The sequence below is a fragment of the Ranitomeya variabilis genome, chromosome 1, assembly GCF_051348905.1.
Source record: "Ranitomeya variabilis isolate aRanVar5 chromosome 1, aRanVar5.hap1, whole genome shotgun sequence".
Taxonomy (NCBI): Eukaryota; Metazoa; Chordata; class Amphibia; order Anura; family Dendrobatidae; genus Ranitomeya; species Ranitomeya variabilis.
In genome coordinates this window covers 637,905,189-637,926,053 of record NC_135232.1, presented here as the reverse complement: position 1 = coordinate 637,926,053, position 20,865 = coordinate 637,905,189, and the positions used below count along the sequence as shown (strand labels likewise).

The window sequence follows — 20,865 nt, the reverse complement described above, 5'->3', positions numbered from 1 at the left end:
TGAATCTAGTTCATACTTACGTTTGTCCTTTCCTCTTACCTCACCGTCATTATTTGTTGGGGCCTGTATCTACTTTGGGGTACCTTTCTCTTGAGGCAAGTGAGGTCTGTATTTTCTCTGAAAGGGTTAGTTAGATCTCCGGCTGGCGCGAGACGTCTAGAACCAACGTAGGTACGTTCCCCGGCTGCTATTAGTTGTGGGCTAGGATCAGGTATGTGGTCAGCTCAGTTACCACCTCCCTATGAGCTAGTTTTTATGTTTGCAGACTTTGTTGAAGACCCTGAGATCCTTTGCCATTAGGATCACAACACTTCTGATCTTTCCTCGGAGGAAATTAAAACTTTCAAAAAAGAATTGGGTACTAGTGTGGACTAGTATGGATGAATGTGACAAAGAACTCCAATCAGCTAAGAGTAAGAAGCTCCAACGACATCTATCTAATTTTCAGAATAACAAGGTATATCGTTGGAAAAATCAGGTAATCAGCTACTCCGATCATTCTCTACTGCTTCTGTGGTATCACCAAGCACGGAATCTAACATATCCACAAACAGTACTATCCATTCAGAAACAGGATGTGCTAAATGAACTCATAGGGATCTAATGTTCTAAAGAAAATTGATATATACAAGAAGATTTATTTCAAAGAAACCCATGATAACTTCTTTCCCTCAACCATTGAACAAAAGGCTCTTAATGACCTAGAAGAACTATTACAGGAACTAACAGACCAGGAGGGAGACTCATTGACTTCTATTTGAAACCCAGTGTCGAATCTTTGCCTTCATATATCAAAGAAACGGGAAATGTACTCTTAAAATTGGACGGTCTATATATTGAGAAAGACATGTTACTTGCTACATGTGATGTGGAATCGCTCGATATCTCAATTAGACATCAAGATGGAACAGAAGCGGTGATGAATCTGGCTACCTGCAAACTGACATCTACTGTACAGAAAGTAAACTGCGGCCAATACACTTCTTCACATCTTCTTCATTTAATCAAAAATATTCCGACGGGTCAATTTTTGCAGGTCCATAGGATTTGCTTGGATGACCTAAGATATGACTGACAGGAATTGGAATTGGAGTTGACCAGTCGCTTTCTGGAACACGGGTATAGTTGGCAATACATTGAGAAAGCAAGGAATCAAGCCGAAACACTAAATGCCCAGATCTCCTTGTCTCAAAGAGAAATCAGAATAATGATATGGACAATATTCACTTCATCTGTGATTTTCAGTTGCGACATTACCAGATTTATTCACAGCCACTTATTTCCCCCACTGTAGGAATCAATATTCGATCCCTTGCTGATTTTGTAAGTTTGCCCACTGACAAAGACATGAACAGTCTATAATTTTATGGGTAGGTTAATTTTAACATTGAGAGATAGAATATCAAAAATAAAATCCAGAAAATCACAAGTCACATGATTGATGGACCTTCAGTCGCTCTGTCGCTATGATGCATGGGTCATCTGACGCGTGATGCGACCTGGTAAGAGATGTGTGCCTGTGCGAGGTGCTTCAGCATATTGAACCTGTGACAATGAGCATGATCATGGCCATGAACTGGATTTTGCCAGGCTGCGTCGTGCTTACGCGCACCATGAACTTTGTCCGCGTCACCATGTGACTTGACTGTCACGTGACCAGATGCATTCTTTTAGCGCATGCATGACATCCCTTTATGCAGGCATAATATCTGATGGATCTGCCCATGCACCGTTGTCAGCGTGCACGTTTGTAGATACCTGGTTGTTTAGCTGTGTTCATTATATGTTATTTGGTACACCTGTTCTCGATTTTAATGTTTTTTGATGTATGTTTCTGATGTACTTTAAAATGTTAGGTCAGTAACTCGCCAGTCGCCCCTGACGAAGCAATTTTGAAACGTGCATTGGGTGCCGGGTGGGTGAGTATCTCTGTTTATATTTTACTTTAGATTCAATGTACTTGGCAACCGATATAATTGGGTATCTGTATCCCTTTAAATAATGATTCCTTGCATTTGATATATTCAGTAATGTAATAGAGTATACCATCTGTGTCTGTGGGATTCACTTCTTATTTTTTTTTATGTCTATAAGCATAACTTCACAGTGACCGTATGACTAGTCATACTGGAGACATCTCTCTATACTAAGTAAACACTATATTGTTTTGTCACCTCATACTTTGGCATCTGAAAACGCTCAGGGTTCCCACAATCCAAATAGGTTTCTTGCCCACTGGACTGTCTTCTTTGTAATTCTTGGAATTTTATAAGTTTTTTTTAATTTAGATCTAATTTAATTATTATTATTTTTTAATCACTTCATAATTATTGTTCTGGCATAATATTTCTGTTTTGGTATTGCCATGGTTGCAAGGGCCTTGTGGGGGGACCCATTACCTATACTTGGACTTACAAGTTTTTGATGTCAATGTGACATGGCATCCGCAAACCAGTCCAGAAAAATCCTAACTCCAATAGGGCGCTCCTTCTCTTCTGACCTTTGCACTGTACCTCAAAAGTAGTTTTTGACCACATATGGAGTATCGGTGTACTCAGGAGAAATTGCACAACAATTTTTGGGGTTCATTTTGTCCTTTTACCCTCTTGAAAATAAAAAAATTGGGGCTAAAATAAAATTTTTGTGGGAAAAATGTGATTTTTTTTTTTTTTTTATCTTCATGGCTCCACGTTGTAAACTTCTGTGAAGCACCTGGGGGTTCAAGGTGCTCAGCACACATCTAGTACATTCTTTGAGGGGTCTAGTTTCCAAAATTGGGTCACTTGTGAGGGTTTACATTGTTTAGGCACATCAGGGGCACTCCAAACACGGCATGGTGTCTGCTAATTATTCCAGAAAATTTTGCATTCAAAAAGTCAGTCCTTCCAAGCCCTGTGTGTCCAAACAGTAGTTTTCTCCCACATTTGGGATATTGGTATACTCAGCAGAAACTGAAAATTCCAAATTTGGAGCTAAAATACTTTTTTCAGGGAAAAATTAGATTTTTTTTATTTCCACAGCTCAATGTTTTAAACTTCTGTGAAACATCCTAGGGTTAAAGGTGCTCACCACACATCTACATAAGTTCCCTGAGGGGTCTAGTTTCCAAAAATGGTGTTATTTGTGGGCAGTTTCCACTGTTTAGGCACATCAGGGGCTCTCCAAATGTGACATGGCGTCCGCTAATTATTCCAGCAAATTTTACATTCAAAAAGTCAAATGGTACTGTTTCCCTTCTGAGCCCTGTCAGGCACCAAAAGAGGGGTATCTGCATGCTCAGAAGAAGATGCACAACAAATTTTGGGGTACATTTTTTCCTGTTACCCTTGCAAAAAAAAATTGTGAATAAAGTGAATTTTTTTTTAAAAAAAAAGTTAAATTGTTCATTGTTTCATTCCATATTACAAAAATTCCTGTGAAGCACCTGAAGGGTTAATAAACTTCATGAATGTGGTTTTGAGTACCTTGAGGGGTGCAGTTTTTAGAATGGTGTCACTTTTGGGTATTTTCTGTCATATAGGCCCCTCAAAGTCACTTCAAATCTGAGGTGGTCCCTTAAAAAATTGTTTTGGAAATTTTATTGTAAAAATGAGAAATCGCTGGTCAACTTTTAACCATTATAACTTCCTAATGAAGAAAAATGTTGTTTCAAAAAGTGTGCTGATGTAAAGTAGACATGTGGGAAATGTCATTTATGAACTATTTTGTTTGACATATTTTTCTGATTTAAGGGCATAAAAATTAGAAAATTGCTAAATTTTCCAAATTTACACCAAATTTCCGATTTTAACACAAACTATCAAAGAAATTTTACCACTAATGTGAAGTACAATATGTCACAAAAAACATTCTCAGAATCACCGGGATCTGTTGAAGCGTTCCAGAGTTATTACCTCTTAAAGGGACAGTGGTCAGAATTGTAAAAATTGGCCCGGTCATTAACGTGCAAACCACCCTCGGGGGTAAAGGGGTTAAGCAGATCTGTGCAAACCTTCTACTTGACAGATTCAAAGGGATTTGTTCCAGAAGAGAGATGCTGGGTACTTAAAAAAGGATTTCATAGCAAGATTTCATAGCAAGCATCCTATTTCTTCTATTATTGACTCTTTTGAGAGTGCCCCTAAAAAGGGGTGAACTGTTATGTCCCTGTCTCAGCTCCAAAGAAAAGCTCTGCCTCCTTCACCTATGGCTGCTGTCCTTTGCTGTGCTCAACGTCAGGTTTCACAAGTTGTTTGGTAAACTCCAGTGACATCACCCAAGGCATTTTAAGGCAGTCTTGCGTACTTATATGTGTCTGAGTATTACCGGTAAGTGGATTTGTGTCTTAGAGGTTTTCTTCACTAAATCTCTCTGGAGCTGTTCATACTACAAACGCTCCCGTAACTCCTGGACTGAAAGCTATACATCTTTAGTTCCTGTGTATGTCTACATTCCTGGCTCTATATCTTCTGGTGTACCCCACTTCGCTTGTCTGCTTGTTGTCCTAGTTCCTGTTGTTCCACGTGCCATACGGCAAGTCCTACCAATGTGCCATCTCCGTCGTTCCGTGTTGTCCACCCTGACCTGTGGCTTAGATAATCCACCTCACCAGATGAGCCCATGACAATCACCTTCGACTCTGCATCTATGCATGGAGATTTTAAATTCTGTATAATAAAGAAAACAAACAAGCTCCAATAGCTATAAAAGAAGTGATTTCAATTCCGAGGTATATGACAACAATTTTGGTGAGAAAAACTTTTTAACATTGTTATTTTTGCTTGAAACACTTTTGGATTATTTACAGAAAGCATCACTTGTTTTGTTCTAGAATATTTATCTTTATTGTTGAGATTTTATAGACCTGAACCATCTGCACACTGGGAAACAGACAAGTAGTGAAGTCCCAGATTATACACATGGAAGCAGTGCCTGATTTTGGTGTTGGATTACAGATTGTACTTCACACACATTATCCATATTCATTCCCCGATTATATTCACAGAACCTTGAAAATTGTTGACATTAGACAGGCTCCCTGCAGTTCATGGAAATAGTTGCTTATACTTCCAAGTTTACTATTATCCTTGGAGAGCTGCAGCTGGATCCAGTATTCGTGCTTTGCATCAGCTTGTATTTATGAATGAGTTTTTCATTAAAGGCGTTGTCTAGTCTAAATTGATAAGTCTGCAGTCACTCTCATCTCACTCCCCCCCCCCCCCCTCAGCTCCTGCAAAATCTCCAATCCCCACCATCCGCAGCTTTTAGAGCAGGTCTCCTACTCATGGTGCTCACTTTACTTAGCCATGGGCTTGTTTATTTGCCCTGTTATCTCTATATGCAAGTATTGTGACAGCAGTGTATACTCCAGAGCAAGCCACTGATAGATGAATGTGTTATAGCAGAACTTGTGCTGAGCTTTAGGCCATGTGCACACGTTCAGTATTTTTCGCGTTTTTTTCGCATTTTTTCGCTATAAAAACGTGATAAAAACGCGAAAAAAACGCTAACATATGCCTCCCATTATTTTCAGTGTATTCCGCATTTTTTGTGCAAATGTAGCCTTTTTTTCCGCGAAAAAATCGCATCGCGGAAAAAAAAGCAACATGTTCATTAAAATGCGGAATTGCAGGGGATTCCGCACACCTAGGAGTGCATTGATCTGCTTACTTCCCGCACGGGGCTGTGCACAGCATGCGGGAAGTAAGCAGATTATGTGCGGTTGGTACCCAGGGTGGAGGAGAGGAGACTCTCCTCCACGGACTGGGCAACATATAATTGGTAAAAAAAAAAGAATTAAAATAAAAAATAGTCCTATACTCACCTTCGATGTCTTCCCGACTCTCCGCTGCATGCTGCCGCTTCGGTTTCTATAGCTGGTGTGCGGTGAAGGACCTGCGATGACGTCGCGGTCTTATGATTGGTCGAGACTGGTCATGTGACCGTGACGTCATGGAAGGTCCTGAACCACACCGGCATCTATAGGAACGGACGCCTGCAGGTGAGTATAACCATTTTTTTTATTTTTTTTAAACCTTCTATCTTTTACTATAGATGCTGCATAGGCAGCATCTATAGTAAAAAGTTGGTCACACTTGTCAAACGCTATGTTTGACAAGTGTGACCAACCTGTCAGTCAGTTTTCCAAGCGATGCTACAGATCGCTTGGAAAACTTTAGCATTCTGCAAGCTAATTACGCTTGCAGAATCCTAAAAAAAGCGAAAAAAACGGAAAAAAAACGCAAAAAAAAAAATGCGGATTTCTTGCAGAAAATTTCCGGTTTTCTTCAGGAAATTTCTGCAAGAAATCCGGACGTGTGCACATACCCTTATAGTTCTACTAACACTAACGATCTGCTACTCACCAGAACTGTCACTCAAGGGGTAGTGCCAGCCCTGCCAGACACCAGGAAGTGAGGAGACTGCAAAGCTTGGAGCTGCACAAGAGACAACTAGAGAATAACCATTTAAAGGAAATAATCAGAAAATTACCTAGGTTTTATTTTTTTAAAAGGTGTAATTTGCAAAAGTTCACAGTTAATTATAATTTTTCTGGTAGTTCACAAAATGATTTAGTTTTGTCCTGTTTTTTTCTGCAGCCTGGGTTCTCTGGTTTAGAAAAGTAATTTTTGCGCCATTTTCCCTTGCTGCGAAAAAATGGTCTTCTTGGAGTGATGAGCTGTTTTGGTTAGATTTTGGTCTCATCTGATGACATCACCTTCCACCATAAATTTGGGGAGTCTCCCACATGTATTTGGCAAATTCAAAATGAGCCTTACAATTTTTGTGAGTAAGTAAAGGCTTTTTTCTGCCACCTCTATGGAGTGTACGGCATATTGTGGTCATATGGACAGATACTCCAGTCTCTTCTTGGGAACTCTGCAGCTCCTTCATGGTTACCTTTGGTTTGTTTGCTGCCTCTCTGATGAATGCCCTCCTTGTCCGGGCTGAGAGTTTTGGTGGACGGCCCTCTCTTGGCAGGTTTGTTGTGGTATCATGTTATATCCATTTGATGATAATAGATTTGATGGTGCGCCGGGGATCATCCGAGATTGGGATATTTTTTTAGAACCCAACCCTGGCTTGTACTTCTCAGAAACGTTATCCCTGACTTAATACACATAAAGAATCGCCCAATAACATTTTGGATGGCGGTATTACATAATAGTACACCACCAAACCCAAAGCAACTTAAACGCCATAAATGTGATGAACATTTCTGTTTTTGTGGATGTATTCAGACTTTAATAAAATTTGTACTTTTTTTTATCTTATTTACTCAATACTCCGTTTTTCTCCTGCTTTTATCCCTGACTTGTTTGGAGATCTCCTTGGTCTTCATGGTGTTTGATTAGTGGCGCCTCTTGTTAATGTGTTGTGGCCTTTCAGAAAAGGTAAAATGTATCTACTGACAGACATGTGACACTTAGATTGCACACAACGGGGGGACGTCCTGTCAGTAAGCATGTGACCAGGGGCGGATTATCAGAGGGTCAATATGGGCGGTAGCCCAGGGCCCAGTGGCTTGGGGGGGCCCTGGGCCACCGCAGATTGACCCTCTGATAATCCGCTGGAGTGTGACTGAATGCCCGGCCCGCCGGCATTTATGTGCCCCGCCCCCCGGACCCGGTGGGCAGAGAGAGGGGGTCCGCATCGGGCCCCTTCTCATCTGCTCACCGGGCCCCTTCCGGCGCTGCGGCGCTTTCCTATTGAGGTGCGTGCGCGCGCCCGCACCTCAATAGTTGACAACAGCCGCCAGCCAGCCAATTGGAGGCTGGCAGCTGAAGTCGGCCACAGCTCACACGTCGCCGGCGTCTGACGTCATTGTCAGTCGCCGGCGAGTGTGCGCTGCTGGAGGGAGCTCGCCGCGTGGAGCGCTGGTAAGGTGAGGAGACTGTTTGTTTTTTTTTGTTTTGTGTTTTAATAAGCTAACGGTGGACAGTGGACACACTGGGGGAAATGCTGGAGGACACACTGGGGCAATGCTGGAGACACTGGGGCAGATTGCTGGAGACACTGGGGCAGATTGCTGGAGACACTGGGGCAATGCTGGAGACACTGGGGCAATGCTGGAGACACTGGGACAATGCTGGAGACACTGGGGCAGATTGCTGGACACACTGGGGGTAATGCTGGAGACACTGGGGCAGATTGCTGGAGACACTGGGGCAGATTGCTGGAGACACTGGGGCAATGCTGTAGACACTGGGGCAGATTGCTGTAGACACTGGGGCAGATTGCTGTAGACACTAGGGCAGATTGCTGTAGACACTGGGGCAGATTGCTGTAGACACTGGGGCAATGCTGGAGACACTGGGGCAGATTGCTGGAGACACTGGGGCAATGCTGGAGACACTGAGGCAATGCTGGAGACACTGGGGCAGATTGCTGGACACACTGGGGCAATGCTCGAGGACACACTGGGGCAGATTGCTGGACACACTGGGGCAATGCTGGAGGACACACTGGGGCAGATTGCTGGAGACACTGGGGCAATGCTGGAGGACACACTGGGACAGATTGCTGGAGACACTGGGGCAGATTGCTGGAGACACTGGGGCAGATTGCTGGAGACACTGGGGCAGATTGCTGGAGACACTGGGGCAGATTGCTGGAGACACTGGGGCAGATTGCTGGACACACTGGGGGCATGGGCAGAATGTAGACACGGGGCAGAATGAAAGACATGGGGCAGGATTGGATCATGGGGCAGGAGAATACGATGGAGACAGATGGGGCAGGATGGGGAGATCACATGGGGTAGAATGGATACTCATGAGTGCAGGATGGGAGAACATATGGCAGGAGCCAGGAATGAGACACACGGGGCCAGGGTGGGGAATATTATTACCATAGGGACTAATTAAGGGATATTATTACTGCAGTGATGTATTTATTTTATTTTTTGAGTATACTGTTTTAAATGGGGGGGCGGTCCTGTTACTGTGCAGAGTGACTCTATATTGCCTTTTTTTCTCCATGTGTAATGTAGAAGTTGTGAAAAATTAAGTAATGTGTTCTGCAAGCAGAGCTCGAGATAACTGTGTTATTTCCTGCAGAAACGAGTCCTGGCTGGAAGAAATGATGGCGGTCTGTGCTGGATGAAAGATGAAGGACTTCACCTAGAGACGTCATTGGTGAGTCAGTGTTACCTATACATTGACACTATATACACTATACTATATACAGAGGTCCTGTGTACAATGTCACCAGTGATCACTGTATTACCTATACACTATATACAGAGCTCCTGTGTATAATGTCACCAGTGATTTCTGTATTACCTCTACACAGACACTGCATACTAAGTATAGATCTCCTGTGAATACTGGCACTTATGGTGATAGTATTGTGTTGTTTTTTTTTATTATTACTGATCAGTATTGTAGTATTCAGTCACTATGTGGTGGTAATATGTGGTCTGGAAATGGTGTTGTGGTATTTGTCCCTTGAATGTGCTATTTGGTCACCAAGTGGTGGTAATATGTGGTCTTGACCTGGTGCGGTGGTATTTGTTCCTTGTATGTGATATTATTCGATCACTGTGTTTGTAATTTGTGGTCTGGTCATGGCACGGTGGTATTTGTTCCTTGTATGTGATATTATTGGTCAAAATATACCTAAATTATATTGCAGATTTTAACAAATATTTAATAGGTTACAGTAGAGTAGGGCCCGGCCATTTTTCTGGAATAATCTGGTTCGGGTATAATATGACCCCCCCCCCCATCACATGACCCCCCGTCACATGACCCCCCCCCCGTCACATGACCCCCCGTCACATGACCGGGGGGGCCCACAGTGTCTGAACAGGGGCTTCAAAACAAAAGGGTGAATACATATGCACATGACAATTTTTATTTATTTGATCCCATAAATTTAATTTATGCCTATATTTTTCTCATTTCACTAACTATTTAGCGCTGATGGATCACAGACAAATCGGATTACAAAAATATGTAAACACAAGTTGTAATGTAACTCAATAGATGAAAGGCAAGGGGGAATATATACTTTCGCAAGCCTCTGTATTGGCCATTATATGTAGAATACAGGCTTAACTACACAGAATTTGTGAATAATTAAGGTTTCTTTCACTATCTCACAAACCGCTACATGGATAAATCCCTTTCACTACAGAAAATGAATGGAAAATAACAAATCATGTATCAGGAACTAGTCATATTATATACAACATGGGTATATACACATAATAATGTAATAATGAATCATGATATTTCACATAGCAATACATGAAATGCAAAAATCCTATAGAAGTTGTTATTCAAGCAGTGCTCTTGAAGCAAAAGATATCTAGGTCCTTTTGAACATATATTTCATAAAGAAGCCCAAAAAATAAATACTTTTTATACAGTCTTTGTTCTTCAGCAATAATATTATATTAAATGTTTAGTGTCGCACATCAAGGAGAGAGCAGGGAAGGAGATGTAACTGCAAAAAAGAAAAAAGAAAATGTTCCAGCTCCTGGTAAAATTTTCAGAGGAATCTTTATTCCATCCAAAAACAATTAAAAAAAATAGAGATGGACAGGAACAGAAGCAAGCGACGTATTTCGAACACGGTTGTTCTTTACCTAAGATGGGTGCACAGTACCTGCAGATTGCTTATGTGTCCCATCATTGGACGTAACATCCCCTCCCCCGTCACCTCTTAATGCAAAAGTAAATACAGAAGGAAAAACTTTAACATTACATTTCATGTTATGTATCAAATAATGTAATAAAATAAAACAATTTTTTACAAAGTTAGTTATATTTTTAAAGCTTTGATTTAAAGTATTGCATGCTTAAGTGATGGGCTGTGTATGAAATTTCTAATGCCATCGAAAATGCATTCTTTTTGCGTATTTCCTAAAAATTGAGGTTTTGACTTCTGTCAAGCTCAGTATACTTAAAGGAGTAGTCTGAAGGCAAAGTAATTTTCATTCTAAATGGATATCTATTTAGTGTCATAATCTAAACTATTTTCTAATATACTTTCATTAAAAATTCCTTATCATTCCCTCTCTCCACTATCCAAGTGCTATTCTATTTTTTTCCTCTTCTTCCTTTCTGTTTATTCTTCATTTGAGAATCCCAGTGCATGACTCATTAGGGGCAAAGGCTATGGTCACTGCTGCAGCCTCTGACCCCACCTTGCAACAAAGCATAGTCAGTGATGGTCATTTCAGGGGCTGCGCTAGTCCCTGCTAGATGTGCACTGTGCAATGTGCACAATGACAGCGTGCTCTCTGTTGCTGGCTTAGACCAGCAGTAACGAGCCAGCAACAGTGTGAGTTGTCAGAATTCTTGGCATGCAGAGAACAGCGTTACTCTCGCAAGAGACATCACTCTTCTCTGCACGCTGGCTATTCTGCCAAAGCTCTGTTGCCAGCTCGTTACTGCTGATTTGAGCCAAAAACAGAGAGCGTGCTATCATTGTGCACATCGCACAGTGCACATTACACTAGGACTAGCGCAGCCCTTGAAACAAAGTTCACTGATGACGCTCGTCAAGGGATCAAAAGCTGCAACAATGATCCAGCCTCTTCCCCCTGATGACACTTCATTTGAGTATTCCAGCATGCACTGGGATTTGCAAACAAAGCATCATGAGAAGGGAAATAGGGAAAAAATAGAATAGCAGTTAGATTAGTTAGGGAAAGGTAGGGAATTTTGAATGCAAGTATATTACAAAAATAGTTTAGATTATGTCACTAAAAAGATAGGGATTTGGAATGAAAATTACTTTGCCTTCGGACCAACCCCCCTTTAGCTTCTGTAGTGTACTAGAAAATAAACTTGGCACACTCACATTCTCCTGGATCAGCGTTTGTTGATTGCACCAGAATGCCTAAAAAAGGAATTATCAGATTTTTGTCAGATAACATATAAACATAGTTTTCTTAACTTTATAATACATTTTAGGATAGGTCACCAATATCAGATTGGTGGTGGTTGGCTGCTGGCTCAAACTGCACAATCTTCAGTGATGCTAGCACAGGCAGTTTTGCCTGTGTAGCATCGGAGTGATTTGGTCAGCTTCAGAGCAGCGATGTGTCACTTACTGGGCTGCTTAGTGTAGTTGTCATAAAATCACTGTTTTATCAGCAGGATATTATCACTTGAGGACTAGTAACCCAGCTGCCACATAGCCCATCCAAGACCTCACTAATGATTGGCAGCTTTCTACCCATGCACAGTGTACACAGAAATCTACCAATCAGTGGTGTGGGTGGGGTTATACACAGCTCAGCATTCAGAGAATTTCTAGATCTGCAGCAGATGAAATTGAGATTTTAGCAAAATGAGAGCAAGCAGCCCGGTAAGTGACACATCGCTAGAATCAGGGTTTCTCCTTTAACATTATGATGATCTCAGAGGAGTAGAAAAAACATGGTGATAGATTCACTTTAACTGAATTGCTATGTGAAAGAAAGCAGGGGATTTGGATCAATGTAATAAAACAAAAGTATGTTAAACAGTTTTGTAAGTTATCTATATAACGTGAACTGGAATCATTCAAACGTATTGTTTTCACATTCTGAAAAATCCATGGCAAAGCAAATGCCTCATACTTCATATCTTGATACGTTTTATGCATACGTTTACATCATACATTCAATTTTAAGATGTCTTTTTTAATTTAGATTTAAAGAATTATGATTAATGCTATTGAAACTAAAAAGGCTTTAAACATAAGGTAATATACGTATTCCAAAGCCATAACATTTTTTTTGTTATCAATGTAACTGTATAAAAGCTTGATTTTTCTAAATAATTTGTATTTGTTAATTGCACCATTTTAGGCAATGCAGGGATGCTTTTTCAAGCTAAATATTCCATGATTCTGATGTTACTTTCTGCAAATTACTGTCTTTCATGACATGTGTAAGAAGGTGGACAAAAAGAGAGGTTCCCGAAGAGGAAGAAGCGCGAACCACATCAGCAGGAACTTTAAAATAACATACATGGTTTCTGAGGGTAAGAGGTTGAAGGAGACACCAGGTCAGGTGGTAGCTGTGGATCAGTTAATAATCATAAAAAGCTCAGGAGGGCAGTGAAGAGGAATCATTGACACCTGGACCTGTAGCAGGACAGACGTGTGAGTTCATGGAGTTGGCTTATATCCGACAGTTTGAGAGACCAGATCCGAGTGAAGGAAACGAAAGACCAGATCAAAATGAAGGAACCGAGAGACCAGAGCTGGGAGACCCAAGCCGAGTAAGCAGAACCAGGTTGCAGAAAAGGGATGTCCCTGTGAGCTGCAATCTCCAGTGCAGATTTACAGTACAAAAACACATGGAAGGAGCGGGCGTGCAAAGTGACTCACAGATCTGAGACTTGCAGGATAATGGTGTAGTACCGTTAGGGCCTGTATCACGATTCATATTGCCTAGACTGACGATGGTTACGAACCCGATAGTCAGTGACGCACTTAGGTTTAAGACATTAGGACTAAAATGCCTTTGACGATACTAGTGTTTAGTTGTAATAATAAGAATAGGAGTGTGCAGTCAGAATTGTGTAGCCAAATTTTCACTCTTTATTCATTGATTTTGTGCCATAGGCACCAATTTGAGTATGTTAATAAAATAAATAAGTGTTGGTTAACTTGCCACGGTCTCCTCATTCTCTGCCCTGGTGCAACCGCACACCTGTTAACCCATGCACCATGTTTACTATGTGTTTTAGGCACTTTTTCAGTCTTGGCCAGCAAGGGTTTGTGGCATTACAGGAAAGTCTGTGGTTTACCAGGAAAGGGGTGTAGTCTGACATGTTACACCATATGGAAAAAAAATTGGCATAATGTAAGCAAATATCATGAAACACTTTGATAAATCTGGCATATCTTAGGACTGCCTAGGTAACGTTAAAGATTAAATAGTCTAAATTAATTTGCCCAATGTTTACAGTTATTACAGTTTAGCACTTTTGCACAACATGAGCTATTAGTAAAGTAATTTTTGTATTGATGAATTATAACTTAAATTTTGGGAAACATGTAATTTATTGAATAATTTGGATAATTTTTTTACGGAAAAAAAAAAAAAAACAGCAAATCCATGTTAGTTTTTTATTTTACTGAATGTTTCTATTTTACTAGAGAACTGTTAGAGGATGCAGTGGATGCTTAAATAATGCCTTATAATACTCAGTTATTTTTGTCAGGGTAATATTGCCAATCTCTTAGGACACACCTTTGCATGGTCTAATAAGTAGATCTGTGAACATTTAAAGGGCCCAATGCTAACCCCTCATCACCTCCTACAATTCTGTCATGACTAGACGAGCTGTTTCTTCGCATCTTAGATTCTGTGGTCACCATTGAACATAAAATTAAAAAATGCATTCACCATCATTCAATCCACATGATGGAGGATAAATGTATGATTCAAGTGACCCAACCTAATCACTAAAATGCGACTCCCATTATTTTATACACCTGGAACCAATTAGCAACATATATTCTGATACGTCACAGCCTCACTGAGTTACACGCGCAGATACCCTCCAGACTTATTCCACTAAACCTTATCTGAACAAAGCCTAATAAAGCCATACAAATAATGCAGTGGATTACTTATTGTGGCAGTAACTTGAAAAACTATCAGTCCATTAAATTCTTTGGATCAATTAGACAAATTGCACAATCATTTTTACAACATTTGGGCAAATCAACCTGTCCCCATAAGGTGCTTTTGATAAACAGGACAAGATAGTTTAGAGACTGATGCACTATAATTAAATCAATTAAGGGGTATTTCTATTAAAGGGACCCTGTCAGCTGATTGATGCTTCCAAAACCATGAGCAGAATGAATCGGAGACCGTCTTCTGCATTGTAAACACTGAGGCATTTCAAGAAAAAAAGCTAACCTACCAAAGATCACCAATCCATAGATGGAATGCATCCTGTTTGTGTGGGGGTCCTGAAAGAAAAAAGGTCAGAAATGGTTAACTATATGTAACATGAGCATTGTATGTACATATAATATACAGGTATAGTAACTACAGACTTGGCATAAGTCACACCAGAAAACCTATTCCAGTGTGGATTCACTATTTATTCCATTCTGTCTATTTTATCTGTGAGAGTCCACCACCTCTAAATTTGTAACTTTGTGTTTTACTTGAGCAAAAAAAAGTTTTCTGGAAGTCTACATGGTAAGTTTAACAATAAAGACAGCCTGTACGCACCTCCAGTGTCGGCGCCATTCCGGTGTAACAGACATCTGGAGGAAGTCAGAGAGCAGTTCTCACTTCTTCCGGTTGTCAGTTTCATCTGAAGGAAGTGAGAGTAAAGCGACCCATTAAGTGCCGCTAATTGGCTGGAGGGCTTAAGTGTCATAACAATGTCCCAAAGAGACCCAGCACTGTTGTCACCGGAACCGTACCTGCACCGGAGGGGAGCACAGGCCATTTTTTTTTTAGGGGGGATATAGTAATTGAAAAGGGGTTATCTGAGTAGTGAATGCCCATTTTAATGTCCACACATGTTTTTTTAATCAATTTTTCATTGTCACATTTCAGGAGCCATTCAGGATATGTTAACTGGCTCAGACCAACCGCCCCACGATTCCGTGAATTGACAGAGCCTGGGAGGCAAGAAGGGCACTTATAGGAAAATCCAAAATACTTGGCTTCAAAGTAACATTAGGATTTATTAATACTGTAAGGCAGTGGTGTTTCCACCAATGAATTTATAGAGACAGTGACCCAGGCAAGTTTAAAAAACGTCCTTTATTGTCCAAATAAAATACTTCACACGTGGAATTGTTCATCCCCGGATCAGAGGTAAATAAGGTCCAGTGCCGATGGCACTTGCACCCCCGTAAGGCTCACGGGTGCTATTGTGGTTGTCCATGTCGCTGGCTCTGGTCTGTGTAAGCCTCACACATCCAGGCATACAGCCACAGCACCTTTTGTTCTGCTACATGTGAAAATCCAACACAAAAACTGACATACCCAAACCATTACTGCAGGTGTAAATGAAAACCGTGGCCATGGGCCACTTACAAGACCCAGACTGGAGGGAGAGATCCGTCCCACTACCATCCTACAGATTTCTCCAAAAATAAAAGCCCAAGACAGGTTTTCCTAAACTGACTTGGTCAAATGAGTTAACCCAGTCCACACTTTTATTTTGCATGGTAACCACAGCCGTGGCTGTGATTATAATGCACTCCACCAGGTTCAGTATGCTTCTAAGCCCATTTTTGGGTATACATAATGGCCCTCGTATATGATTTGCCTGACTGTCTCACAACACATATTAAGGGACTATGAGCAACATCAGAATAGATTAACCCCTTGTGAATATTTACTATTTCAAACTCAAACATTTTCAACCGTTCTTAGGCATGGTACCCATGTCACGATTCATGACTAAGAACGTTTAAGTTTAAAACGCACGAGTTTACTAAGGAATAGTCTGTTCTGATGTTGATTGTTGTCCCTTAACCGGTTCAAGACTGAATCATTTACACCACTTCCTGACCATCTTATTTTGTTTTTTTGCACATGCGATATAAATGGTTTCTAAACTGTGACCCTATGCACTGACGTTTTACAACATCACTACGGAATAGGACCATAGGACCAGGACCGGCCCAAAAGTTTAAAGTCTATGGGTGGTCCAGAAACAGTTAACATGCGTTAACAGGTTTTTGGACTGATAAACTAATGTGGCTGTAAAGCTGGATATTTGAGGATTTTTCTATTATTTCATGAGCCATAACGTCTTCTTGTAGACGTAGTTACAGGGGAACTTATTTTCTTAGGGATATGGTGCATTTGTCAGTGGCACCATTTTGTGGTAGAAGAAAAATAACTTTTATTAAGTTTTTAGAGAAAAAAAGAGTAAAAAACCCTACAATTCTGCTTTTGGTTTTAGACATTTGATATTTTATGCTTTTCATTTGCTGCACAAACTAAGTATTAGCTTTATTCTTTTTGTTAGTACTATTATGTTGATACCACATTGATGTAGGTTAATTTATGCGTTATTACTTTTTTGCTCTGTTTGAAAAAAAAATATTTCCGAGATTCATAACTTTAGCATACTGCATTTCTGGAAACGTATCTGTATGAGGCTTTATTTTTTGTAGTTTTAAATGGTCCTATTTATGGGTACACATGAGTTTTTAGCTCTTTTTTATGACAGTTAATGAGAGAAAGTATGAGCAAAAAGGTAGTACTTCTTGATTTTTTTCTTTTTAATCAAACTCACCATTTAGTAATTACCATAACACTTTTTTTCTGCAGATTGATACAATATTGAGATTACTACACTATTTTTTTTATTTGTTTTATTACTTTTGCTAAGAAAGAAAACAATTAATAAGCACTTTTATTTTTTCTTGTCAGTTTAATTTTCTGAGGGACAAGCTATAGTTTTCACTGCCATCATTTTTGGGTTTATATGACTACTGATCATTTTTATTTTATTTTTTTTGCAGTGGGAGTGGAAAAAAATTGCAATTCTAGCCTGTTTTTTTTTTGCATTTTTTTTTTGTTGTTCTCCATGTTGGATTAATAATGAAACAGTTTTGTAGTATGGGTTGTTACGATGACAGGACTACACAATTTCTATAGCTTGTTTTATGTTTTAGTACTTTTGCACAAGAATTTTTATTTTTTGCATGTTATTCTGTGAGCCATGACAATTCAGAGCTCAATGAGGACTTTCTTCTTGTGTAAGGAGCTGGGGTTTTAACTGCCACCATTTTGGTATACATATGACTTTATGATCATTTTTAACTTCCTTTTAATGTGACGTAAGATGGACAAAAATGACAATTTTGTTGTAGTTTTCTTGTACTGTTTGATACAGATATGGTGATACCAGATATATAGTCTTTTTTAGGACCGTTTTATGAGATTAAACAACTTTTTTACTGAAGATAGTTTTTTGGGGGGGATGGGGTAGGGTTTGTTTAAACATTTTTTAAACACTAAAAATATTTCCAATACTTATTAGTCCCATAAAATGACTTTAACACTCAATCCCTTGAATTCATTGATAATACACTGCACTACTTATGGAATTCAGTGCATAATCTAGCAGGTGAATGTTGTGGCTCGTGCATACGACCAATTATATAGGACGAGTGCTGTCTGTTGTTTTCATGGATAACACTCATGCCCATGATATTCTATGGGGTGACGCACGTGTACATTTTTTTTCCTCTGACCGAGTGTCAGATCAAAATGTAACATCAATGCAAGACTATGGGTCCGTGAAAAAAATTGGACCGCACTCGAATGACACACAAGTACAGTCCACTTTTCACAGACTGAGAATGTTGAGGGTGGAGAAACATTTTTTTTCTCTCCACCTCCGAGAAAAACTGATGCCATACTGATCAAATTCTGATCAGAATAATAATCAGACCATTTTTCTAGGGCGAAGAGAAAACGATTGTGTGCACCTACCCCCTAGAGTGACAGGCTGCCTAATGGATTGTGCCTTTTGTACAGTCTATTAGGCTACGATATATGGAAGACATTGTTTGGCCTCCAATTGCTACAGCAATCATTGGCACCAGTTGATCGCACTGCAGGGAGGCGATGGAGTGACAGAGGGAGGAAAATGTAAAGCCTGACAGCGCTCAATTCAATCTGCTATATTTTTGTTGGCAGGTGGGATTCAACATTGTTAGTTAAGCGACAGTCCCAAGTTAATGGTCCTAACTTTAAAGTAGGACGATTATAAGTACGTGAAAAGCCAGTAAGGTGACGGGGTGGGGTTTGACACTACATTACACTACTATGGACACCATCATTTTATGTATTACTAATATGTTTTCTCATCCAATAGAATATAGAATTCTACTTTTCAGAAATCTATCATTTGTCACTACAGATGTGGGCAGGTTGTGTTCAGATATCTATCTATCTATCTATCTATCATCTATCTCTCTATCTATCTATCCCACATCTATCCCATACCTATCTATCTATCTATCTATCTATCTCATATCTATCCCATATCTATCTATCTATCTATCTATCCCACCCCACATCTATCCCATAACTATCTATCTATCTATCTATCTATCCCATATCTATCTATCTCACAGCTTTCTTTCTATCTATCTATCTATTCCATATCTATCTCTCACAGCTATCTATCTATTTATTTATCAATCTATCTATCCCACATCTCTCTATCTATCTATCTATCTATCTATCTATCTATCTATCTATCCCATATCTATCTATCTATACATCTATCCCATATCTATCTATCTATCTATCTATCTATCCCATATCTATCTATCTATCTATCTATCTATCTATCTATCTATCTATCTATCTATCTATCTATCTATCTATCTATCTATCTATCGGATAGGGAAACTAGACTTTGCAATCCACTGGATGGGAATCATGTGAAAGGATTCTTGGAACACTCCTGCAAAACATAAGCTATAAGTGTATGGTGACAAGTTGCGGACTTTCTGTGACTGTCCCATGCACTTGCTGCAGAAAAAACACCATTCAGATGTCCACATTTTCAGTGACAGAACATTCTGCATCACATCTATTGCTTGTTAACACTCCCTACAAGTACCCCGTAAGTAAATTAAGCCAATGCACTTTATTAGCTTTCGTTACAGGCAGTTTAACCTGTTCTTTTGTAAATATTTAAAAACTGAAGTTTTAAGTCATAGTAAAAACATTTACTGTTTCAGTCAAAGCGAAACTTTGCTTTTGTCGTTTCTGTACTTTTATACAATTCTCTTATTGATCATAAAGTAAAATATAAGGAACAAATGTTTCCTCTGTGTGCGGGAATGTTCTAATCTTTTAAGTCATCTACTTTAAAAATAACCCAGATTTCCCTACTTTTTCTACATCTCATCCGCACATTGGACTGTCGGGCACACATGGCATAAAGCTCAGCATTTTACTGCACACCATAACAGAAAAAAAAGCCTATAAAGACCTCTAAATATTCTGAATGTGGATATTATGAATGATGACTTATTTGTTCAGACAGAAATGGAAATAAAATTCTAGATATAATGGAAGTAGTGAATGACATTAAATAGGTCATAAATTTGCTTTACATTTATTTTTCAACATCTCAAGTGCCAAGAAATACTTATGACACCAGAGCACTAAATTGTGGTAGTAATAGAACAGCCTGCACACCTCCCGGCTGGCTCTCTTCTCTCTGTCTTAGGACACACCAAGGCCAATGTCAGTGCAAGCACTCACCTGTGCTATATGCTGCTGCGGTCAGATGATGTGGAGCAGGGTGTATACGGTCTGTTGTGTCCTTGCTGATGTATCATGTGTGCTACTTATAAGAACATCAGGACCACAGTGAGGAGGGCTTGCAGGGGGAGGCACTATGATGGGGCGGAGGCGATGAAGGTGTGCTGCACCCCTCTAAAAAAAAAATGTTTCTAGAACTTTAACCAAATTTATTACGTAGAACTGTTTTTAACTATGCAGTGTAGTTTCGTATTGTATAATGCATTATATCGCATGTAATATGCATACATAACATTGTAACCGGACCTCATGTCTGGATATAATTACTGTGCTACAGTCAGATATAATGCAGTAGGCAAGCGCTCTCTGCCCTGTATTGTATGGATGCAGCATTATATCATTCTATAAAGCACACATATGGGAATATTTTTGATGCAGTTAATATAACTTGCTTTGTGTTTATAGTGTCATAATGAGCGGCGGACAAATCAGTAATGTGTTCAGTGCAAATACAGTTCACACATATAGTATGTACCATATTACATACAAAAATGGTAGTCAGGTTTTCTTAATATAAGGTACTGCCACCATCTTTACCGACTGTTTTACAGCATCCTAGGAATATGTATATGAGTCTCCAACCCCCTCTGCACAGCCCA

General features: G+C 39.8%; 1 protein-coding gene across 1 annotated transcript in view; it reads right to left on the bottom strand.

Moving 5' to 3' along the window:
• The window catches only part of COCH (cochlin), a 126,301-nt gene extending 106,011 nt beyond the window's left edge, over nucleotides 1-20,290 (bottom strand). The window contains exons 1-3 of the mRNA XM_077260936.1: nucleotides 20,207-20,290; nucleotides 14,862-14,910; nucleotides 11,794-11,832 (exon numbers count right to left, since the gene is read on the bottom strand). Of these exons, the coding sequence (XP_077117051.1) occupies nucleotides 11,794-11,832; nucleotides 14,862-14,892 (70 nt within the window). The 5' untranslated portion in view covers nucleotides 14,893-14,910; nucleotides 20,207-20,290. The remainder of the gene's footprint in view (nucleotides 1-11,793; nucleotides 11,833-14,861; nucleotides 14,911-20,206) is intronic.
• Between the last annotated feature and the right edge of the window lie 575 nt (nucleotides 20,291-20,865).